Raw genomic sequence first — 26,177 nt, forward strand, 5'->3', positions numbered from 1 at the left:
CTTCCATTTTTGTGTAGACGCCCTCAGAACGCAAACCAAACTGCGAGCCAATACCAGATTTATTATAAAATGTTAGTAAACATTAGTAAACATTTTCTATTAGTGTAGGAGCACTTATAACATGTAACAGTTCCTAACAAAATGTAACAATTGACAACATTTGTTAGTAAATGTTTTTATGTTTCTAACGGCAATATGGGAACTCCATTAGATAAGTTTTTATATGTAATTTGATGATTTAACGTATTTTCGTCATTGTACTTCTTGCTAATGTGATTTCTTTAAAAGTATTTGCCAAATTTATTTAAATTTATTTTGTATATATAATTAAATTGTTTAAAGACGATCAAGTTACTTTTATCAGAACTGTGTGTTTGTTTCTAGTTCTACATAAGTCCTTATATGTAATGCTATTTGAAAAACCTTTCTGTACTTGAAATAGTTTGTCAAGAATATTTTAATTTCAATAAAAATAGTACAAAATTCAAATATTTATATTAGTGTAATTAGGAAATTGGATTTGATATCAATGAATTTTATTATTTCAAAATAACGTCGAATGTAAATATCCACAAGTTATTTTCAAAGTTACACCGTTACAGTTAGATGCAGTTGAAATAGAAAAAGTTTTCAATTAACATCAGTATTTCGTTCGCGGTAATGTACGAAATAAATTTATAATCTGAAAATTTGTTTTATTTCTGGTAAACTTCCTATTTAACTAAAATGATGGATTTAACTATAAAATAGTAGGGTTAACTATAAAACGGTGGGTTTAAGTTTAAAATGGTGGGATTAACTATAAAATGGTGGGGTGGCACCGCCACTGGCTTCAGATATCTGCTTCTTACCTCACATACCATATATATATATAGCGGTTTCCTCGTGATGTTGTCCTTCACCGTAATAGACAGTTTTAGTTGTCAATATAGGCTGTCAGTAGGATAAGATAAGAGCGCACCATTTCCTAAAAGGTTGGCAACACACCCACTAGCAGCTGGCTTTGCAGGTTGCGCGTTTGCCTCCTATCCCATAACAAGAACACAAGACTATTACCTAGATACAAGACCTATTTATCTTTAAAACATATATTTGAAACAAATTAAATCAGAGCAACTACAGGTAATAGTGCATTTGAAGATATCGGTGAAACAAAAAGAATTGTGCCCCTACGAAATTAAACACATTTAATCTAGACCCTGCTATGAAGGCTAAAAAACGACTATTTTATCAAGACAGTCTATTATTTCGTATTGATTTTTTAAACTTGGTTTTAAAGATTTAAAAATTAACTTATAAGGCCCAGCACACATGGTGAAACGCAACTGCAACGAAACCCTTTTGAAATTATAGGTTTAAAACCAGTTTCAAACGAAGTTAGTCACAATCATTCCGATTTTGAGACCAGACAGAACCAAATCCGACACGAGTTTCCTGCACGCTGGTTTCAAAGCAACTGATCTGCAACGCGTTTCAAACCGGTTTCAAACTAGTTGCGACGTGTGTTGTCTCTCAAAGGTATCTATGGCATAAACTCAAATGAAACTCAAAAGTAACTAGTAGTTGCAGTTTCGTTGCAGTTGCGTTTCACCATGTGTGCTGGGCCTAAGGTAAGAGAGTGAAACTGACATCCCAACCCCCACTCAAGACATCGTGTGGAAACCGGAATTATTTATACAATCGACACTATGCCTCAGGCATAGACGGCTGATACATGCCTATTAAGAAAACTACTTTATCACGGAACAAATACAGAAATCTGATGGCAATATCTATCGTTTGCGTTTGAGATATTTAAGGAACATGTTGATTGCCCCATCATTATAACTAAATTTAAATTTCGTGTACACTCTAGATACCCCAGTCAAACCATCATGCCATTTGTCCCGCCTTTAAGAAGACGGGTTGCGCTAAAACTCACCGATATCCAGATTGTTGAATGGTTGATATTTGCTCTCCTCACACTTTGAAATCAATTTTCCTTTAGTTTTGTGTGTTTGTTATGTTTGCCTATAAGTTCTTGTCTAATTAAATCTTGTACTTTAATTAGCAGTACAAATGTATGAGTGTGCCGTGCGCTGGCAAACTTTCGTAAATAAATAAAGAAAGGTGGTTTAGGATATCGCATCACTGCCCTGTGATTCTGTAACTCACTTTTCGAACTCACACAGCGGTTTTCGCATCAGCGGTCGCTCTCAAATCAGTCGTGAAGCAGTCATTTTATGATTTGGCATTTTGATAAACAATAAACTACAAGCTCCCACCTTTTCAGAATGCCAAATCATAAAATGACTGCTTCACGACTGATTTGAGAGCGACCGCCGATGCGAAAACCGCTGTGTGACTTCGAAAAGTGAGTTACAGAATCGCAGGGCTGATTTTTTGTTTGGTAATTAAACTTCAAATTTCACAGATATCGTTTATTTTTATTTGTAAGCAATAAAAAGTAATCGTGTGTCACAAACAAAGGTACTTAAAATATGAAAACACAAACCTCAGAGACACAGTATTTATGAAACTAAATCAGCACAAGTCACGACAAATCAACGCGCTCTTGTTCTTAACGCACATAAAGGCACTTTCAATTTAGGCAATTGAATGAAACAAGGAACTCATTGAATCATAGGTACACGATTAAATCAAAAATGCACAACCATACGAAGCTTGTAAAAACAATCAGGAAAACAGGTGCAAATTACGTTTAATATGAACAAACTTCAACGCAATATTCAATGCTGGGAACGCGTCGCGCTGTCGAGACTGATCAATATAATTTCCATATAGGAATGAAATGAATTTCTAAATAAAAGGCCTAATCGTGGTACATAACATGAGTTACTTCCGTATTTTACTTCAGTAATTCTTTCTAAATATTCATTCATTTTCCTACTTTATTTAACATTATTGAAGTATGAAATACAATCGCAATTAATCAGCTCGTCATTTCACATTTCATTCATATTTGTTTATTTACTTTATTAATTATATTTTCTTAGTATAACAATATCTATAAATTGGTTGTATAAGTTCGTAATTATTAAATTCGAATATTTTAACATATGTATATTAATAAACAGGTTTTATTTCCATAATCACAAAACAATATTAACCAATATGTAAAATTTAAATTATAAATGCAGAATTCACATACATAATGTGGTTAATTAATAAATAATTGATATCTACATAGTATCCATGTACAAGTCATTTCAAAAGTAGGTATATACCTATACTGTAAATTATTTTAGATTAAATGTTATTTTAAAGCCATAATAACAAAGATTAGGCGACGCGGTGATATGTAGTAACGTGTACGTATATCATAAACTATGTCACTGGAGTTATTATAAACGTATAATTTTGTGCGCGACATTTTTAAATATTATCTCTGAATTAACTTTAGTTAAAATTATTAGATCATTAAATGTTTATCGTTAAATTACACAAATACTAAACGTAACACTCACGTACAACAAGATTATAATTATAAAGAATAGTTGATGTCTACCAAACCAGTGTTATTATGGTTTTTAAATATCAATGTTATATTTTTCTAAATAACGAAATAACATTAGTGCTATGTCATATTTTAGTAAATAAATTAAACTTAAAGTGTGACTTTTACACCTAGCTTATGATAGAACTTTTGAATTTGATCACGAAGAGAAATTATCCTTATCAAAACTAACTAACGTACTTTCCATAGGTTACGTGCATTTCGAACTATAGTGAGATTCATTGCCAATGTGAAATTAAACACAAGTAGATTACATCTAACTACTCCCACGATATATATTTATTTATATTCAATAGTACGAAGCGCAGGATGAGAGAATCTAGTTTGGCACAGGTCTCAAAAATACTATATACTATAAATATTTAAATTTCACGTGTAATCTATCGCATAGTTGTGTATACATAAATTGATATATACTCTAAACGAACAACGAATTAAACTAGAAATAATTTCAATATTAATTTATCTAATTGCACCTTCCGCGGTTTGGTTAGTATTGAAAATTCCACTGTGCCAAGAAAAGGTACGCGTATTACACTATGATTATCTTATAAGCAAAGGAAATTGTGACTAATTATGAATTAAAAATGTCGTATTACAGTCTTGACCAGGGATTGTACACGTTTAGCTCTTACAAAATTATTAAAACAAAAGGTATTCTTTTTGGCATTAACAATTTTTTAATAACATTGTTCTTTGTTGTCTAACAATCAAGTTATTTCATGATGTTTTGGCTAATTTGGCATTTGCTGAACGACTATAGAAATATTATTTATACATATCCATGACCATTTTCAATTAGGGATATCCCGTCTTGATTTGAAAGTGGCGGTACAAGGATATGAATAAAAATAATAGACTTCGATACTATTTACAAGCAACACGCATTCATTCGATTTTAAAATTATCCTTGAGCCCAAGTAAGGATAAAAATAAGATCCGTTTGACGACGTTGCTATTATTTAATAAACTAAAACCTTTGGATACTGACATCTTACGACATCAATGTTTATATTTATTAAGGTTAAAAAGAAATATAGTTGTCGTTCAGCTCTTGCGTCTATTTCCGGTAAATAAATTTGCTTTGATCATACCTTTTTTAAGTGATAATAGCCGACTTTTATGTTGTTTCATAAAACACTATTACAGACGCTTTACAAATACTATTAGTTTAACGCCTGGGTACCTATTACAGGGAGATGCTAATAATTGTGACAGAAGTATACCTAATTAATGAGATTATCCATTTTCAGTTATTCAATAAATTAGGTACTATTTTTATTAAGTAGCCTTATACTTGTATGTGATCTGAAGGTTCCACGTAGTACACTCAGGAACTCCTGAATACAACCTCGTTTAGGCGAGGAAACTGAATAAGTCAGCGTTTGCCAGGAAATACAGTATCTATTATATTAGTCAACTCATGAATTCCTCCTTAAAGAACCGAGTTAATCCAAAAATTATTAAATAGGTTACGCATGTGGTCTAAAAAAGAAACGGTACCTATTTTTATTTATGAATTAGACAATCTTGAATGCACTCTAATGCCTGTGGTCCGGCGCCAGCGACTTGCGACTGGCGGAGAGGTGAGGGGCGCGAGGCGCGGGGCGCTGCGAGCGGGGCAGGGTGGTGGGGGCGGGGGCCTCCGACACCTCGCGCGGTTTCCACACCGGAGACCCTACAACACACCAAACACCGAACTCTTTTATCATTGAGTTCACACGACCGACAATTTAGAATATATATCCAGGGTAATGCGGAGCCGCGAAAAGAGTTGAATGTTTGATGAATGTTGTTAACGCTGTGCTGGCGTACATTTAAAATGTCGTTTACGTAAATGAGTCTGATGTCCATGAATTTGACACGCAATGGAAATATACATCTGTCAAATATTTGTATTTGCTGACATTTATAAAGCGTACTCAGTGTAGCACAGATTATGCCAGACATGAATGAGTTTTTACTCTGTGTAATTTAATTTATAGTCCTCTGTAGTCTGGCCTAAGAACTCGCATAGCTAAAAGCTTGTCCAAGTTCTAACTAGCTCTCTATTATGTTTGTTATTTAAGTGTAGAACGCTTTATAAATTACAGCTTGCTGTTTGATATAAAGTTTAACACAGATGTATTAAGTCAGCGTATACTTATGGATTGAAATGTGTACGCAAGCACAGTTTGAATTCCCTAGTCAGACTGCAATCGAATAACAAGTTATACATATATCGTCTGCAGTTAACATCTTTCGCCAAACAAACATAAATCGACGAATTGACGGGATAAGAAAATTCACTATCAACATTATCATCGAACATTCAAATTTAATATCGAAGAAAAATAAATGCAACCTGTGTAGTAAGAGCAAAAATAAGTGCAGCGTCGCTACTCTGTAATTTCCAGCGATTTCTTACGTTTTTATATGCAATTTCGATCGCTTAATAGTGCGAGCTACAGTACTCTATCTATTGGAAGTTACATAGTACCAACGCAGGTTCAAAAAGGGTCTTACATGTGCGATCGTTAAGAGGAAAAGTATAGTATTCGTGCATTTGCTATTCTTATATTAGTTCTACTTAATCTACATATTGTTTGGGTAATTGAATTATTATTTACGTATTTAAGTGTATTACGATTATACATAGTCATTAAATAGTTATGATTAATGCATAGTTTATATTATGTAATAGTTTAGAGAGAGTTTATGCTTAATTACCAACCAAATATAAAATATCACATTTAAAGTGTATCAGGATAAAGATGATAGTAAAAATAAATCTTTTAATTTAATTCTAAATTGAGCACGTAATAAAATTATATAAATGATTTAATGTTTTAAGAAATGGAAGACTTAATAAATGGTATCTAAAAATTTATTGATTATATTTAAAGATAATAGAAAAAATTGAAATATGAATAATGGTTATAATTGAATAATGTTAAGGATAAACATCAGTTCGATTCCACAGCCATTAAATTTAACACTTAGCACTTGGATACTAGGATTAAAGTTTGAATATTATGATTACGTCATCTATTTAAAATTATTGTTACTACGACAGCCGTACTGAGTCGTTCATAGCTTTCTATGTCTTTACTACTATTGTGGCCTTTTGAAAGAAAGAGAGGTTGCTCTCTTGCACGGTGGGTTGACGAGCTCAAGGAAGTTGGTGGAGGAGATTAGGAAAAAAATGCTCAAGATAGAGAGAGATGGAGCCAATTGGAAGAGGCATATACTCATTAAGAGGTCCTTAGAAACAAAAAATACATACATATATATTATTTATTTGTATCTCTGTATTTTGAGTGTGTGTATTTTTATTACAGTGGCCTTGTTGATGAGGCTGTGAATAAATAAAAATGGAAATTAACGGCTCGTAGCAGCAATTAGGATTCTTATATTGCATATAGTGTGAATAAGAGCACAGAATAAAGATTAAAATCGCTCTATGGTTTCGTAATCAGATTTTAAAATGATTGTTTTTTTTGGACACAGGACCTGTAGGCTACAGGACGCCCAAAAAGGGCAGTCATTGCAGCCCATGTATATCCAATTTAGTGGGTGTGTTGCCAGCCTTTGAAGGAGGAGTATACTCTTTCTTAAGTAGTCGTTTCCACAACTCACTTGTTCGCAAAACAAAGAGTCTTGTGAAGCTTGGAAGACTTCCAGCCGTCAAGGTGATGTTTAGTTAATTGAGATATTTATAAGAGATAATGAACGACTCTGTTTACGGCTATTCTTATCGTAAGTGCAATTAGCTACACTAAGCATGGTTTCAATATATTCAATAGGTTAAAATGTTACGTATACATACTTTGAACTTAGCATTCTGGTAACAATATTGGTGTTATATCTACGCTACTTCTACGTTTATTGGTGTTTCGATTATAATATGTAAAGTTACATATAAGTAAAATTTAATACGATTACTTAGCACGTCTCTAGTCAATTCCATTTACCAGTCGATAGAGCAGCGTCATTTACTTTCCAAAATACAGAACAACTATACCGCATATAATTTGGATATTTTTTCATAATCTTGCTAGATACCTTTCAGTTTAATTATATTTATCGAAGCAATGGCGCTGGTATCAGCTGCCATTATCATTATAATTTAATAACATCAACGTCAATTTAGTTCAAAACCGTAATATGGTTTTTTTGATTTGTTAATTAGATCTATAAATTAACGACTATTCAATTGTCGATAGTAATAAAGACTCCATATCCATCGAATTATTATGACAATGGCAGCTGACACTAACACCATCTGACATTATTAATAATGACTACGGGCATAGTCAAGATGCCTTAATAGTAGTAGATGTAGAAAGTCGGAAACTAAATTTGTATGATAACCACAGTTTGTGTCGACGAATTTTCATACAAATTTAGTTACTAATACTACAGACTATCAAATAGTATAATTTATAGATCTAGAAACATTAACAAAGCAAATAAACCATATTACGGTTTTGAACTAATTTATCGTTGATGTTATTAAATTATAATGACAGCTGACACCAGCCATCAGCCATTGCTCTGACACATGAATTATTATTTATGCCGCATTCTAGTTTTGTTAGAAGGTCAAATAAAAGTCAAGTTGATGGCAAAACTAAGGCAAAAGTGTGTGCATTTAAAATATTAGTAATGACATGTAAATTATATACGGCTCCGATAGTGTTCTGTATAAAATCAATTTAAACGTGAATCTGATCGAAATCGCTCGTAGCGCATTGTCGTGACGAAGGGCAATATCCTCGCTCGTGCGCAACGTCGTCCAGAGTCTCCACACTGCTGCGGTCCGATGACGTCAGAATGGACTGGGGCGCCGTTGATTTCTTACGAGTTTTCGGGTACTTGCCCCTCCCCTTATGCTAAGAGGTCTTACTCTGCTTCTTCCCAGATAAATAACACTCGACACAAGTGGGACGCTCAATCGCTTTAGCGATGGATTCAGTCGACTTGGACACGACGATCCCCATCTTTATTGCCTTATCTTCCACTTTCGCCAATTGAGAATAGTGGGTCATCCTGTCCAAGGAGTTGGTTCCGAGGCGGGCCAGTTTCTCGCCGCTGGATTTAGAAGAGCGCCGACTCACGTTGGGCGATTTGCAAGGAGACCTGTCGAAGCTGGCCTGAGGTGTTCGCATGATGCCCTTTTTCGGGGCCGGTTTCGGTGATCTTGCTCTATCTATGCTGTTTTCGCGGGACTTCATGATGCTTCCGCGAGGGGACTTGGAGCCGTCGAAGCTCTGCTGCGGTGAGCGGGATTTGTCGATTGTGGGGGACTTCGATTGGTCGAAGCTACCACGAGGGGAACGGTGGAGGGATTTGGACTGCTTAAGGTTGGACTTGTTGGGAGACTTGCAAATGATGACTTTGGTGACCTTGTCTCTATCGGGGGAGCGGTCGCATCTATTGGGAGATCTCTCTCTGTGAATGTTGCTTCCGCTGCCGGAGCGGATGACTTTAATCTTCTTCTCGGATCCTGAGGGTTTCTTTTCGGGAGAAGATTTTAAAGATTGTGACTCTTGCTTACCTAGCTCTTTGACCATAGTGGGTTGATATTGGGTGGGTTGATGCGAAGATTGAATGAGGCGAGCTTGGCTACCAGTGCTTCCGGCGCTTAGGGTCGATGTTGTGCTGGAAAATTAATATTAATTCATAATTTCGGAAACTTTGAGTAAACAAATAGTTTATAAGCAAAAATGCTACTCAAATTGCTAAATGAATTGAATTAATATATACACTAAACTAAGACGAACTTAAAAGACAAGCAAAATTAAAATGAAAAAGTCTTGAAATGTAAAGAATATTGTAAAACAAGGCATCTAATTACTACTGTAAGCTAAACAGAAAAAGGGTCATGGTCAATTACAAAAAAAAAGCGAAATTTTAAGTTAAATAAAAAATTACTATATTTGATGATCCATTTTTTTTCTATTTAGCTTAAATCTATTCTAATGAGCGTACATATGTATGAGTAAAGAGCGAACCTACTGAAATTTAGCGGCAACTGAAAACAAACGTGAGTCCAATCGATGTAGGCGAGTATTACTACCAACGCACTGACAGAAAAATAAAACATATTTTCTATAGATTAATAGATTCTGATCGTTGAATTTATGTAAACAATCAATGTAAAACAGGATACAAAGTTTTGTTAAATATTAAATTTATATTTCATAAAAATATACTGAAATAAAATATATATTACTACTTTATTCTGTTGTCTCTTTCTGTCCAATTGTGCTTACGCTGTTATGAAGAGAGACATGACTATTTTAGTAAAATAGTTTTTTAATCATGAATAAGTTGTTTTTGTAATGGCTCGATACTAGACAGACTTTTATACTGAATACACACACCCTACACGCATTGTCTCAGTAATATTATTTAGTGTGTAAACCTAAAATGCTGATTGTATTTAAAAAATATTTTGTGTAGTTGTAAGTAAGTTTTCTAAATAAATAACTAGAGTACGACGGAACGTTGGATATGATTTGTTTAAATTATTCTTTAGGTATTTATTATGATTTTAGTTTAATTTATTGAACATATCAATTAACCTATAACTGTCAGTGCGCACGTAGCCTCATATGACCCATACATGTGTACCTGAGCGTGAGGTGGTTGGGAGTGCGTCCTAACCCTCTCTTGGCGGGTGGTGCTGGGGGTTCGTCTTCGCCTTCGGACTTAGACCCGCCCTCTGACTTTTCCGTGTCTGTGGGCGGCGGAGGCGGCGGAGTGCGCTTTATGCTCTCACACGCTTTAATATTATAAATTGTATAAACATAATTTAATACACGTTTAGATTACTTTTTCCCAGAAATTGATCCTAAGAGAACGTGACTATAAAGCCATATTCACAATTCTATATACTATAACTAGCGATTTTCTATTAACTTTTTCAGTAAACTTGTCTTAATATAATTAAATTACAAATCAATATTTATATTTTAAATTAAGGAACAGTTCAGTAAATAAAAATAAACCAACGTAAAATTATCGGTCCTTCGATCCGGAGTCTAACAACTTTAGATAATAATTAATGTGACGGATTATTGACGGAGTATGCTATCATACACAAATCAACTTTTTAACTGACTTCATTAAAAGGAAGTTATCAGTTTCACCTGTTTCTGATATTGATGGAATTAATAATAAGTCTCATAATTTGTTAAAGCTTTGAGCACGTGCTATATTTCAAGTGTAAAAATGGTTGTATGTAAAACTTACGCAATACTTAGTTTAATGGAAATCGGTTTAGAAGTTTTTAAGATAGGTTTCTTGAACTTAAGTGAATAAATGATTTTTTTTTCAATTACAGTTGTTGTTATGACAAGTACTTGAAGTTAGTTCTTTTATTAACATTTATTCAATAAAGTATTAAAATGTTTATGTGAAATATTAGAAATATATTATAACGTCGTAAGGTATATAAATACCTGGTGCCTCACCGACTGTTTTGCTTCTAAGTCTGAACGAGTGATCCTCTTCTTGCGGAGTGTCTTCGGCGTCTTGAGAATTGTCTCGTGACAAATTACCGACCTTCGAAGAAATCAATAGATTAGAAAAATAATTGTTACGTTTTTAATGTTTTTTTTTTCCAAAAAAATTACGAGAAATTAGATTTTTGGTAAATGTACTTCTGTTTTAGTAAAATTTTATAAATAGGATATTTTTAATATTAAATAAAAAAATAAATAATAAGTTATATTAAAATTTCAAGATTGAATAAATGTCTTAAAATATTATTTCAAAGCAAATACTAAACCGCTCAATAAATATTAATTTCAGTATTCAGTGTAAGTTATCTTATTTGCGTAATATCTAAAAAAAATGAAAAAAAAATCACCTCTATGTTCCCAGCAGATAATCTCTGTCCAGATGTTTTCGGTTTCTTTGTTTTCCCTAAGGTTTGCGATCCTTGCATTACTTGAACCTGTAATTTAATTGTAAATAATGTTATCTTTCATCCTAATAATACCTGTCATAAGTTTTAGAATAACATCAAAAGTGTGACAAATAAGAATGTTTTGCGAGAATATAAAAATACAGAAATTCCAACATTACTGTTTAATACTCGAAATATGAATCAATCGTTAGTTTAAATGTATTTGAGAATTAATAATATTAGTAACAGTTTTAAGAGATTGTTATAAAACGAAGTCAACCTGACTTTTTTCGAACACTTAACTCGAGAACGATTTACATGGTTTTTGATTTATTGTAATTCTCTTAGTCCCGATTATAATTACATTTAACGAACATGAGTTTCGTTACACAAAGATTTAATGTTCATACCGTCGATACGGTAAACAAAAAAAAAGTATTTTGGTTAAGGTAAGATTTTATCACAATATTTTGGATATATACAAGATATAGTCGAAAAATTGCGAATATTAGATTTAAGAAATGTAAAATAATGTCAGTAATGGTCAGGATTGACATATATATTGGCTGTCAAATGTTTATGCGTTCATACGCTTTTTTCTTGTTTTAAAAAGTAGTGAAGTGATAGTGAAGTAGAGTTTATTTTGTAATAATTTCACACAGTGGTAAATTATGCTTAGCTAATTTGGTATTTTTTTATGTAACTTAAATTGTTATTATATTGTACTGGGTGTCAGCAATAAAGGCTTAATAAATAAATCTGTAACACGACATTACAATCACAAAACATTAAGAATTAATTACACAATGCCTACTTGACCAAAGCACAATAGTGATATTGAATTGGTCTCTTTAAAAAAAATCAATTTAGTCATCATAAGTGGATTGCTATGTAAAAGAGTTATGGAAATGTTCGAGAAAATAAAATTTAGTTTGTTAGATTCATCGTTTATTACAACTAGATGCCTAACGCAGTGACCCAATTTCATAAAATTGAATTTTTTACTATTCTATTGCATCACTGGGGCATTTACATATCTCGTTATATTTCTATTCCTCTGAATATATTTTTTATATCTAATATATAAAATTCTCGTGTCGCGGTGTTTGTGGTTAAACTCCTCCGAAACGGCTTGACCGATTCTCATGAAATTTTGTGTGCATATTGGGTATAACAGAGAATCGGACGAGATTTATTTTTCATCCCCCTAAATGTTAAGGGTAGTTCTCCCCAAATTTTAATTTTAATTTTTAGATAAAAAAAAATATTTTTATTTTTTTATGATACAGCATTAAAAATACATACAACCCCTAATTTTCACCCCTCTACGATCAACCCCTATTTTTTATTATAAATGATAAACATGGCAAAACGACGTTTGCCGGATCAGCTAGTGTATTTATAAATAAGTTAAAAAATCAGTTTTAAGTTTGAAAAAATATTGATAAGTTTTTAACAATAGTTTAATTTATATTAAAAGTCCGACTTGAGGATATGACAGTTGGAAACTGAAACTTACTTGCCAAAAAATATTTATGAAACAATTAGTTTAAGTTGACTGACTGATTTATTAACAAAAAGCACTTGGGGGAACTTGAAACTTTGCCAAGTAATCTATTTTATAACACTAAGGTCACAAAAAAATTAAAATCCTAAGGGTTAGAATAAGATATTAATGATACGGGTCGTTCAAGTATTACGTAATCAGTATAGTGTCTTTGATTTTCTTTACTTTCTTTTCTTTCGAGGGTTCTTACTTTTTTAAGACGTGGGGGGATATAGATGGTGCTTACGTCAGGAGTAATTATTAAAATTTAACTCATATGGCAACCCATAATACCATTTAAGAGCTTAGATGACTTTTGCTGACAAGGGGGCGTCCATAAATTACGTGAGGTGTTTAAGGGGGGGAGGGGGTCGAGTCAAATCTCATTTAATCTTACGTTGGAGAGAGGGGGGTCTCGGCAAATATCACGCAATTTTTTTTCTGATTAAAAAAAAAATAGGAAAACGGTTGACCCCATCTCTGCGACTTCCCGCTAACTCCATACCTAAACGCTCAATATTTCACTTATTTTGTTTTAGTCGAAATAAAAGCACGAAGCAATTTTTTTTTCTTTTTACAATAACAATCCAACGCTTTTACTTAAGAAACCCACATTTTGAAAAATCTCACGTGAGATTGGGGGATGGGGGAGGGGGTTGAATAAAATCTCACGACATCTCACCAAGGGGGGAGGGAGGGACAGAAAATTTAAAAAAACACCTCACGTTATTTATGGACGCCGAGAGGAGTATAGCTGTAGTAAATATGCTTACGTGATACTTGAACGTCCCCATAGTATGAATCCGTTAAAAAAATTAACTATACTCATTTGTTCATTACATTTTTATTTGTTCAGTTAAGTAAAAATATATTTTGTAATACCGAGAACTACGAAGTGCTACAACAACTACGAATACTTAAACTTATACATCTACAATGCTACGGACTGCTACGTTGTTCTACGAATGTCTACGCACCTGTTGCTTAGGTCTGTCGAGCGTGTGCGGCGCTCGCGGTGGCATGGGCGCGGGCCGAGTGGTCGGTAGCGACATATTGCGAACCGACTCACGTATTATTTGACGAATTGTCTTGAGGAAGGCATTGCGGAAGTCAGCCGTACTGAAATTTGTATGGTTTCAAGATAAGCCTAGCTTCTGTGTTAAAGCAGGTTTTACTTTTGGTTTTGATACAAGTTTGAGTTAAATATTTTTGGGATTTTTAGCACATTTTTAGGCACATATCTATATAAAATAAGAAGCATTTAGCATGTAATATGTATTTCTATATTGACGTTCATAAGTGTACATATGTATATATTAGTATAGTTTTTACCGTTACAATCAATATGTAGTCGGTATGAACAATGTTTGAAAATTGTTAATAGGAAATGCGAAAGCTAGGAGCAAGGGCACGCTCTACTAAACCACGTGATTTCAAAGTACCCATTTTAATTTTGAAATAAAATGAGAGAATTAATAATAATAAATAGTTTTGTTAGACATTATATCAAGGAGAGTAAACGTTTACAATATATATTTTTTCATGTTATATTTTTAAGACAGTATCAAAGCTATTACTTACACACAAGTAATCATTTAGTAGTATTTAAGTAGTATACAACACAATATCTTATAATTCCTCAATCAATTAACTTAAAACAACCCACCTGTTAGACAGTACATATACTTTCTCCGAGCGACGCTGAAGCTGGCTTCGCAAATGTATGAGCTCCCACAAGAAGTGACTGTCCATATCTTTAGCTGAAGAAGCACGAACTTGTACCTCAGTAACTGGTATTAATACTTGATACCTAATTATCTCTACTTCATTGGAATTATTCTTTGACGAAACGCCCTGAAACACGAATAAGTTATACAATTCGCAAATTTAAAACAAAAGAAAGTTAATGTAAATTACATACCATCAATTTCTTTTTTTGTCTCAGTCTTTCTTTGCAAAGGAAGACAACGGCTGATTTAAATACAAAACACATTGCGTGTAATTCTAGTCCCTTTTTAATTTTTCCTAGGAAGTCCGATATATTTAACCACTCTACGCCTCCATAATATAGCAAATCACCTGAAATATAATTATAATTATCTAGCTATTCAAAGGGGGAACGCTGCCAGTATCTTCGGAACCTTGCCTAAAGGGACTCCTTTTAATAATATATTTTAGTTAATATATGTTAAGGTTAGTTATTTATTTATTAGTAGTAAAAATACACTCGCACATTATTTTAGTTATTTATATTAATATTAAAAGTTTATTTAGAAAGTACTGTTGTACTCGTACTAGAAGTTTTGTGACACCAATAGATTTTATTTTGAATTCCCGTAAGTACATGTATTTGTCCTTTAACTGGTATTTATCTTATTTTGTTTTCAATAATTACGAGTAATTGTCTCTAACTAGTGTTTTAATGTTAAGATTTGTTAGTATGTTACTAATACTTTTAAATAAATAAAATTACAATTTCTTCGTAAGGAAATTCATAAAATAGTAAAATAATCAGCTATTCGTGGGCGTTATAAAAGAGGAAAGATAAATTAAAGTTAGATTTAAAGCGATACGACTCACTTCATTACTGGAGTAGTTCACAAAGTTATCTAGAAATTACCTAATGGTCTGTAAAACGGACACATGAAATATATTACGCTCCATTACTAACATGAGATTTAAATAATTACATCTTTCCTCGCTAGTTTTTGGTGTTATACGGTTTAAATTTATATAGCACACAAGTCAAACGTATTATACGCGAGGGAAAAAACTGCTTATCATCCCTAAACATAGAACAGTGTCTTTTCGTGGTCGTTTTCGATTCAATGCAACTAAATGCTGGTCCTACATAAAATGTAAAAGTTGTATCATATTTTATGCTTGTTTGGTAATTTATTTTTGTTAGTAATTGTATTTTATTTGTTTACATTTTTGTTTTCGTCAGTGTATACTGTCACTCCAACGTAGTATGGGCTAACAACTACTTAAAGCTGAGTTGGGCCCATTTTTGATTGAAAGTATCACTTCAATCAATTTTGTATTCATATAAATGTTTTTTTCTTTCATTCAAATAGAGATTAGTCTTAGCTTGATAATATATTTAAAAATCATTGAATGTGTAGGCGTCGGGGATACCAGAGCTAGTACTTTCCTCGCTCAACAAATATTGGCAATACATAGTTTTTATAATCTTTGTTAAATATATATTATCGGTAGTCTAAACTTACCTGGACTTAAGTCTATTGGTTGCTTGCATGACTTTTGGTGTTGCCTAAATAAGTGATCAAAGATAGCACCATATTCCTCGTGTATTCGTTGCATTTCATTTATATGTTCAGCAACCTTTTCCATACCCTTTAAAGCCTCTGTTAAAATTATAATTAGATATATTACGGCTCAGATAATTATGAGTAATTCTCAAATTAAAATTTTAGTCAGTTTAAATTATAAATATATCAACTTAACTTAAAAATTCAATAAGTAATTTGACATTATCTTATTAAATCAATTGCATGATTAGTAAAATAAACTCACCAACTAAATGAAGATGCTCTTCAGAGTTGACATCAGTCAAATTTCGGAGTTGTTGAAGTAATAGCGGATATTTCAGTATTCGCTGAATCGGTTTAATTAAATACGATTCTAAAGTGGATGAGTGCTGTTGCTTCGGATTGCGAGCCGCAAGGAACTCTTGCAACGCTTGGTTGCCTTCATCTATAAATACATTCCGAGATTAAAGGCGTTCCTTTGCTTAGAAGTTAAAACACTTAATTTAAATATATGAGACTAAATTGTATCGTGGAATATGTTATAGCTACGAATTATTAAAATCAAATTACTGAAAGCGTAATTAGAAGATATACGAGTATATAGTTAATGTTTACGTATAACACTAAAAAAACAGCTCCGTGGACCGCGAATAATTGAATATTTTTTAATACAGTTAACTTAGTAAACAATCAACATTTTAAATAAAGATTGCATATGCATAAGACGTGTTTTGGCAAAGTCGTTATGAAATTATCTTAAGCGGGTTTTAAACATACAGTACTGTAAATATCTCTACGCAATTAACTGTTTAAGAGGTATATAAGCTACAAGAAAAATAGCGAAAATCAAATACGGTTTTCCTTTTAATCATATTTGGCAAAGTAATCATCTTAAACATTTTCTATAAATAGACAGTTATATAGTGGAATATACTATATATAAGTAAGAGAGAATTTAATAAGAGCTAGTCGACTACTAATGCCACTCGAGACGGAAATAAAAATAGATAATAAATATAATTTGACTCACTCGGATGTAAGACTTTCTGAGCTTTGCTGTGACTAGCGCAGAACGAGCTATATAATTTGAAGTGATTTACGTAATAAAGGAATGCATTTCCAACAGCGAATAGAACATTCTGAAAAGTTTTCATAAAAGCACATAAATTTAAATATGGAAAACTTATACCGCAATGAATACTCTAGTATTTAGATTAAAATATATGAGGTTTCTTTCTTTTGATTTACAGTCAAAATCTGTTGTAACGACATCGAAGGGACTACTCATATTTGGTTGTCAAAACCGATAGTCGTAACATCGATGACGTTGTTATTAAGTACCTAATAACTAGAATTCAGCCTTCGATTTTGGTCAATTTAACTGGTATGTTGTTTGAAACAATGTCGTCGTAAACGGTTTTGACTGTAATTACTATAAAGGAGGTAAAAAAAGCTTTTGGATCTCAATTAGATCCAGTACAGTTTGGTCCATAGGATTCATCTGTTATTTTTTTTTTAAAGACAATTCACATCAATTGACCGAGTCCCATGCTAAGCTGGTGAAGCTTGTGTTATGGGTACTGGGCAACGGATATACATACATAGATAGATAGACATATAAATACAAATTTAAACACCCAAGACCTAAGCACAACACCAAATGCTCATCACATCGATGTTCGTCTCAGACGGGGATCGAACCCGGGACACATGGATTTGTAGTCAGGGGTACTAACCACTAGACCAATGAGTCGTTAAGGAAAATCAAAATTGGTGAGTTCAAAGGATGTATTACTGACTTTTAAAACAATCTTAGTAGAATAAATGAGATTCTGAATTACTAGTATAATTAAAATTACCTTGAACTGATTAGACAATTCTAAATGGTGGAAGTTAGATTCAGCATCAAGCGCTTCTTCTAAGTTTTGCAGGAACTGTCTTTGGAAAGTTACAATCTCCTGAATATTTCCGAACAGAGCGTTGATTTCCGCGTTCGATAAAAAAGTTTCCCTCTTCAGCGGTTCCAAGTAATTCTCCAGTAAATTATTAAGGTGCTGTGGAATCGAAACAACAGATAGCAACAATAACTTTGAACATTTTAATCTAAGCCGCAGGTGCATGGTTCGTGCCCGCTATAAATTCATTTCAACTTCGTAAATAATACTCGGGCGTATCCACTTCGGAAGATTAAATCTTTCGCGCTTAAAACAAAACAATTTTTATAAAACAATGTGACTACTATGTGTCATGTTTATTTTCATGATTGTGTTTAAAAAACAACTGTTTCATAATTGTATATAACACTACTTTTGATCGTAAAGCTTTTGCCATTGAATATTTTCCCATTTTTAGTCTAAATTTTTCACATATCGATTACAGGAAAAAGTCTAAGAAACAAGATTTTATTTTAATATTTAACTCATATAAATTAGTTTATATGCATGGTGAAGAAATTTGCGCTCAATAATATACCTACGAAACTGGTAGTCTTATGGTTATACTAAATTCTCAATAAAATTTCCTCTAAGTGAAAAAATAAAGATTTAATCACAATAAAAGTCAGGGCCACATAAGTTTCTCAATCGTAATTCATGATTTCCTCCGCAATTTTATTGTTTCGCCCCATATGCAGAGGGTCCTTCGCGGTATATTATTATTACATCGCCATAAATAAGGTTTTACGACTTCTTTATCATAATACTTTATAGGTTAAGATAAATTCTATTATTTCAATCAACATCTATTATTTTATTTAGTCAGAAGTTTTATTACATGTTATCACGGTCAAATAGTTTTTACGCGAATGAAATCGTTCCAAAGTTTTGTCATTGCCCTAGACACTTATTATCATAAAAATTGGGATTTAAGAAAAGAGGAAATATATAATTCAGTTTCCCTAAAGTTTACTTGACACTGGCATAAAGTTAAAACCATTGCCATAAAAAAATATAAAAAAATTCTTAATCATGGATCTTTACAGATATGTGATGCATCGAAATTACATGTCCGGAATTATTTCCAGTTCAATTGGTGGAGTGATGCACTCGGCTGAGAGAGGTCGTTGGGAGCAGATTAATTAATACACTTTTTAATAATTTTTCCAAAATGTAGTATACATGATTTTAAGTACGAGTATAACATGGACTTTATGTATAGAAGTTTTCTGAAACAGTCTCTAAGTATATATTTGAATAACGTCGAAGTCGTAGTATAAAAGATCGCAATTAAGGTTTACAATAAATTACCAAAAGAATTAAAAGATCTTCCGACGAGAAACTTTAAAAAGCGACTTGGTGTATTACTTTTGGCAAAAAATTACTATTCAATAAATGATTACTTGCGTGAGACACTGTAGTTAACATAGATTTAACAAAGTATGATATGATATGTACGATACAAATAATATAAGAATTGACCAATTCATTTGACTAATATGTGAAATGTAAAATTCCTTTAAAGACAAATTTGCGCGCCATTGTGTGTGGCAGAATATGTGAATTTACGATTGTACCACCTTACACATTTTTGTACCATATTCTTGCAATAAATAAATAATAATTATTATTATTAAAACATTTATTTCAAGGAATTCTACTAAATGCCACTTTTTAAATCCAAACGATTCCGAGCATATCCTAACTTCTTCTAATTATTCTGGAAGGATTACACGTCAATACTCCATTACCTGCTATGTTTTGATTTGATTCAATTGATAAATTGTAGACAATTTTGACAGTAAAGTGCGCCTCCTTTGCATTTACATCCATACAATAGTTACGAGTCAAAAGTTTTTATAGTAATTTCTTCAAAAAATAATTATAAACGTTTAATGTTTCGTTTGATGTTCCTCACTTTATTTTTATTGTTTTTATATTTATTGTTATTTGACGGCTCTTTGTCTTTATTGTTATTATATTTTTTTGACGTGATAACGTCTTTAAAATCGTTTTAGTCGGGTGACATGTTAATCTTTATTAATTCCTTACTTCCCAAAAACTTATATCACCAATAAGACGTTATCACGTATACATCTCGATCGTAAACCTACTTTACAAACAACCAATATTTTTGATGTGATAACGTCTTTAAAATCGTTTTAGTCGGGTGACATGTTCAGAAACTTGTGTCACACCAAAACCTCACGAGCGCGATCGCAGGTATAACGAGAGAGAGAGACGGACCGATCTCCCGTCTCATCTCGAGCGCTGCCAGTCATTCCGTGAATGTATGAAGAAAAATGTATATCATAGTCGAATAAGTAAACTTGTCATTTTACACCCGAAATTTATCATCAAAAGTGTGAATAAAACGATAGATGTAATTTAAAATTTGAAAAATTGTTATCTTCATTAATTCCTTACTTCCCAAAAACTTATATCACCAATAAGACGTTATCACGTAAACATCTCGATCGTAAACCTACTTTACAAACAACCAATATTTTTTTTTTTATATTTTATTAAATTCTTTGTTTATATTATCAATTGCAAAATGATACTAATGTGTCACTCGTCGCTGTAATTCGCATGTGTTAAACGCAGTGCCACTGAATGTAATGTGGGGTAACTAAAGTGATTTTCCAATAGACAATAATATGTATTTAGAGTCTACACAATAATGTAAATATGAACCCGCACACATAAATCACACATCACTATACCTTGACATACGCGCGTTCCGTGTCCACCAGTTCCAAGAGTACTTTCCTCAGCTTGTCAGCGTCAGACAGGTGCCTCGAGGGAGTAACCGCAGCACTCGCGAGGCTTCCCGTGGGGCTCGCGCGACGCGTGTCACCCGGTGACCGGCACCACCCAGTCACCTGCTCCGCGCTCTGACGCACATCCCCACACTATTTATACACGTATTTCTAGGCTAATGATGACGCCATGATAAGCTTACAGAAGATATAGCATCTAATGAAAGCGTTGGTTTGACCTTACTTATACTGCTTAAGTTTGAGTGTTTTACTTTACGCTTTGCAACCAAGAAAACTTATATAGCAACCAATTCTGTGTTTAATAGTTACAAAGAGTTTTTGCGTATGATTGTGTTATTCGTAAAATATTAAGCTGATGACGCTTTGATATTCAATAAAATTTTAAGAAGCGAAAAGTAAAAATCTCAAATTTCTGTACCTTTGAGACAAAAATCGTTTTATAAGTAAGGCCAACAAGTTCTATTTGTTTCACGTATCCTGTAATCGCTTTAGAAATAAGATAGTACAAATAGATACTACAAAAAACTAATTGATACTAAAATTGATTAAACTATTTATAACATAAAAGTTCTCAATAGAATCTTGATTGAAAATAACAATGGAGGTATAATGTTAGGATTGAGCTGTGTCTAAAAGCCCCTTGTAACACGGGAATACGATAAAGACTAATTAACTGAATATCTCGAGAATTCTCGACGCTGAAGAGGGATGATACGTTAGAGAAGACGATCGTAAAACGAAGTCAAGCGGGTGAAGTGTATTGCGAGTGTGCACACAAGCTGGTGAGGTGAACTCTTAATAAGTGCCTGTAAAGTACCTTGAGTAGATTTTCAATCTCAAATGAGTTAGTTCGAGAACTAACTTTGGGTGGTCCCGATGCCGCGTCCGTATGCCCGTCTGTTTCAGGACTGTACAGTTCCTTGCCTGTGTCAAAAGTACGAACTTAGTTTCGACATCAAACGCCAATTACGAAGTTTGTTTCAAGTATTTGAGATAATTAGAAATAATTATAAGATTTTCTTTTTACGTAAGATTAAAGAAGGCTCTCTTCTTTTCTCTGGTCGCAGATAGAGACTCATTTCGTTGCGTCAGCAGAGTATGTAAGGATATGATCAGAAACAACCACTAATTGTTCCTAGTAATACCAAATCTACTTAATATATATTATGATGACATCATCATTAACAACTTGATTGTAATGAATTGACATAGCGTAATGACTATTTACCTACATGTATTAAATTAGAATGGCTCATTCAGTTCAATGTCAGAGTAACCTGGATTTGATATTATTTATGATCAATATAATTATTCTTTGCATTACGCTATCCCACTTACGAGTATTTCTTATATGCTTATATGGTAGGTTTAGTTGCCCCAAGTTACCTGTCAGGAGTTTTTTACTATTGAAAGCGGTTTGCTAGTAATGAATGACTTAAAAATCATATCTAGATGCGTATTTACTCCATATCGATTAGTTTAAAAAACCTTTAAAAGCAATATTGTAAAATTAAAAGAACGAGTACAAAACGAAAACAATAGAAATAGAAAATTCATTTCCGCGTAGCTAATATTAACGTTTTATTACTATCGCCCATTACAATGGAAAAATTTGAAAAGCGCTGTCGGTTGTAGATTTCAACATCAACGTTGAAATTGCAAGTTTCATATCGAGGCTTGTGATAAGATGTAACACAATGAGTTTTTTTTGGTCGAGGTAAGTCAACAGCTCAAGCAAACAGCCTACGGAAGGGTCGCGGCCTTTATTTGGAGGCCGCGTCGAGAGCTTTGCTTCAATGTAATTTTTAATTTTATAGAACACTAGCTGATCCGGCAAACGTCGTTTTGCCATCATTTGTAATAAAAAATAGGGTTTGATCGTAGAGGGGTGCAAAATTAGGGGATGTACGTATTTTTAAAGCTGTATCATAAAAAAATTAAAAATAAATCTAAAAATTAAAAAAAAAAATAGGGGTGGACTACCCTTAACAATTAGGGGGATGAAAAATAGATGTTGTCCGATTCTCAGACATACCCAATAAGCACACAAAATTTCATGAGAATCGGTCAAGCCGTTTCGGAGGAGTTTAACTACAAACACCGCCGAGAATTTTATATATTAGATTTTCTATACTTAGAATTAATTAGTCTTTAGATTTGTCAAATCTGTGTATCTCCGCGAGAATATGCATGTACTTTTTTCTGTGTATAATTAATTTAGCCCATACAGGAAATCGTGAACAAAAATGTGTCTGCCCGGGTGAGGGTTTTACATACAATCTGTTTTTATTATTTATTTTGATTCAATAGTACAACTCACCACTTGCTTGCTTGCTGTTTAATAATTTTTCAACGACCTAAATAGATATAAGATTCATTGTTACTAGATCACAACTGAGAATGAAAAAGAAATTCCTTTTATTCTAAATAAAACAGAATTCTAACTCTTCATCACGCGGATCTAAAAACTGAATGATTTTGAAAGATTCCGTAGTGCAGTAATTTCGGATGGCTTGATCTATATAACACGAGAACAAAGCGCTCTGTTTAAAAAATGAGTTATAAACTAAAAATGTCATTTTAAAACTCAGTAATCATCATTACTTTAGTAGTGATATTATAATATTTTTAATAATGTGATGATGTAAATTAAAATAAATCGGTGGCGCTACAACCTTTTTAGATCTGGGCATCACCATCATTCTGTATTTGTTTCATGTTCATTTGTCAATCTAATAGACAAGTAGATGATCATCCTTACGATAATATTTTTGGACCATATTCTTGAAAATAAATTATTCTACGATACCAAATTAATTCAAATGGAATAAACAAAATAGGATTTCATTGGCCGTCAGCCACGATATTGAATTGTATTGGAAACGATGCCAAGTATTAGATAGATAGCAAGATTGAAGTGTTGCTTGTTAAGCATTAATTAATAAAAACAGTATTCATTGTTGGCGATTTGAAACGTTGTAGATTATTTTACAGTCCGCGAACTTCGTTTCGGCTTAATGATCCACTTAGTCTACCTTTTTAGTAGCTGCATACCAACATATGAAACAGACAAAGAAACAAAGATAAAATTTTATAATACCTAAAAAAAAAAATTTACTTATAAAGACAGTGCAGACAGAAGGATAGTGGGGGCTAGCCTCACACTAAGATACCATGTGTCGTGGGCAGCTGGTCTCTTCCTTTTGACTGGTACTTGACAATAATTTATACATTGAATTTTATAACTTAACTATTGTTGTACAGTCAGAATATTTTCTCTTTCAACATAGGACAGGTTGAGAAGATGTGAATTTTCCCTTTTCTCGAATAAAAACCTTAAACACCAAAACAATTTTTTTTCGATTTTTCTAAATTTTCTCTTCACAAAAGCGTTCATCAGAGTTAAAGGAATATATTTAAAAAAACTCGAATTTCTTCTACCGTCTTCAAGTTTTGAGCTTAACAACCTATTTTACGATTCATAATTGATATAGATATGTATTCTTATAATTTTGTTTGCAAAAATCAATTTACGTTAATTGAATATAATTCAAACATCCGCCCGATATTTCATATAAAATTCATGCAGTTCGTTACGATTTAATTGAATTCTAAAAGCATGGCTCGTTAGTTCGTGGGATTAAGTGCTTATGTCGAGTGTTTCAGGTGTACATGAACATGTTTACCTCATTCTTGTTACTGACAATGCACTCCTAGTAGGTCATTGTTTGGGGAATATTACATCTTAACACGTACCGTATAATTAAATTCACCGACAAACAAGTATAAATTAACAATTTTGTGCTACAAAGGTATACCTAGAATATTCTATAAGAGTCTTTCTATTTAGGTTGTTAATAATGTGTAGATTTTTTTCTAAATAGAACAGGGCAAACAGGCAGGAGGCTGTTGTTGAATGATACCGCTGCCCATGAACACTCTCGATGCCAGAGGGCTCGCAAGTGTACGTTCGGCCTTTTAAGAACTGGTACGCTCATTTTTGAGTGACCCTAAGTCGATTTGGTTCGGAAATACTTCAGTTGGCAGCTGGTTCTACGCTTGATTTCTACATTTTAACGCCTGAATTTTAAATTTCTCTGTTCGAATATTATTGATTTAAAATATCATATTCATATTACATGCTTTTTTGGACTTATTAATTAATAAGCTTATTGAAGATTGAAAGATCATTAGGCAACTTATTTAAAGAATGAAAAATGTATCTTGCAATATCGAGCGCGATTTTTTATCATCTTCTAAGTTGACTTTCGTAATACCAAACCTATTTGGAATTAATTTAATGAAGAGAGAACAAAGTGGTCAGTTTGAACATATTATGTATGTGTGTATACTCACTCCAAGCAGGCGCGGGCACGATGAGCCCAGATATCATGTCATCGGAGATGACGGGTGGATCGGTGGGCGGCGGCGGACATACCAGCGAATCGATTATATCGTCGGTGGCCGCGCGCATCGCTCCGCTTAGCTCTGGCGGCTCCGTGCGGGATGACCTGTACATGCGACTAATTGATTGTTGTCCTGCTTATATAACAATATAAAGCAGGGCTATTTTGTCCTTGTCAATAGATAGCGTACTATGTTTATTAAATATGTACACTTTATATCGCTTATGTACATAGTATATGGCCCATAAGTTTGACAACAATTAATTATAAATAGCTTGACTTATTATTATGTCAGATGTTCTTATTGACTTAATGGAAATTAATGTGACATTTGCGTGTCTATTTTTGTGTTTGTTCGATATATAAGTACATAATATATAACATACAAATCAACGTTATTCATCAGGGATTCGATGGCTAAATAAACTGTTTTGTATTGAAAGAAAATTCATTAATTAAACAGATATTGCATTCTAATGAATACGTATTTTCGCTAATAATATTAGTCTGTTATTATAATGAATGATAAAATTAATTGTAATTTAATGATTAGAAATTCTTTATCTAAAGATGTATAGAATATAAAAAACATTAAAATATTTGTACGAATTTAGTTGCGTTTCTTCAACACGAAACCTATACAAAATGTTTTCAGCTGATTCAGCTACAGAAATAAAAATATGCATATAAATGCTTACATTGTAATATGCAACGCTCTAAAATTATGTAAAAGAGGGGAATTAAAATGAGTGATGACCAAATATGTGTCGTAAAACATATTGTTTTTACGACAATACATAGCTATGCTTAGTAGCTGAAATA

General features: G+C 32.8%; 1 protein-coding gene across 19 annotated transcripts in view; it reads right to left on the reverse strand.

Annotated features, from left to right (window-relative positions):
- Positions 1-4,693: 4,693 nt before the first annotated feature.
- The window catches only part of LOC125055893, a 105,748-nt gene continuing 84,264 nt past the window's right edge, over positions 4,694-26,177 (reverse strand). For 8 of the 19 annotated variants that reach the window (XM_047658585.1, XM_047658590.1, XM_047658593.1 and 5 more), the window contains 14 exons: positions 25,306-25,460; positions 21,767-21,873; positions 20,893-21,081; positions 18,092-18,286; positions 17,263-17,371; positions 16,498-16,677; positions 16,191-16,328; positions 14,882-15,039; positions 14,627-14,814; positions 13,938-14,079; positions 11,376-11,462; positions 10,966-11,068; positions 10,136-10,286; positions 5,063-9,160 (listed from right to left, as the gene is read on the reverse strand). In XM_047658585.1, the coding sequence (XP_047514541.1) occupies positions 8,392-9,160; positions 10,136-10,286; positions 10,966-11,068; positions 11,376-11,462; positions 13,938-14,079; positions 14,627-14,814; positions 14,882-15,039; positions 16,191-16,328; positions 16,498-16,677; positions 17,263-17,371; positions 18,092-18,286; positions 20,893-21,081; positions 21,767-21,873; positions 25,306-25,460 (2,671 nt within the window). In that variant the 3' untranslated portion in view covers positions 5,063-8,391. Of the gene's footprint in view, positions 9,161-10,135; positions 10,287-10,965; positions 11,069-11,375; positions 11,463-13,937; positions 14,080-14,626; positions 14,815-14,881; positions 15,040-16,190; positions 16,329-16,497; positions 16,678-17,262; positions 17,372-18,091; positions 18,287-20,892; positions 21,082-21,766; positions 21,874-25,305; positions 25,461-26,177 lie in introns of all 19 variants that reach the window. The other 11 variants (XM_047658602.1, XM_047658600.1, XM_047658603.1 and 8 more) reach the window with 6 other exon arrangements.

Source organism: Pieris napi, chromosome 14 (genome assembly GCF_905475465.1).
Source record: "Pieris napi chromosome 14, ilPieNapi1.2, whole genome shotgun sequence".
NCBI lineage: Eukaryota > Metazoa > Arthropoda > Insecta > Lepidoptera > Pieridae > Pieris > Pieris napi.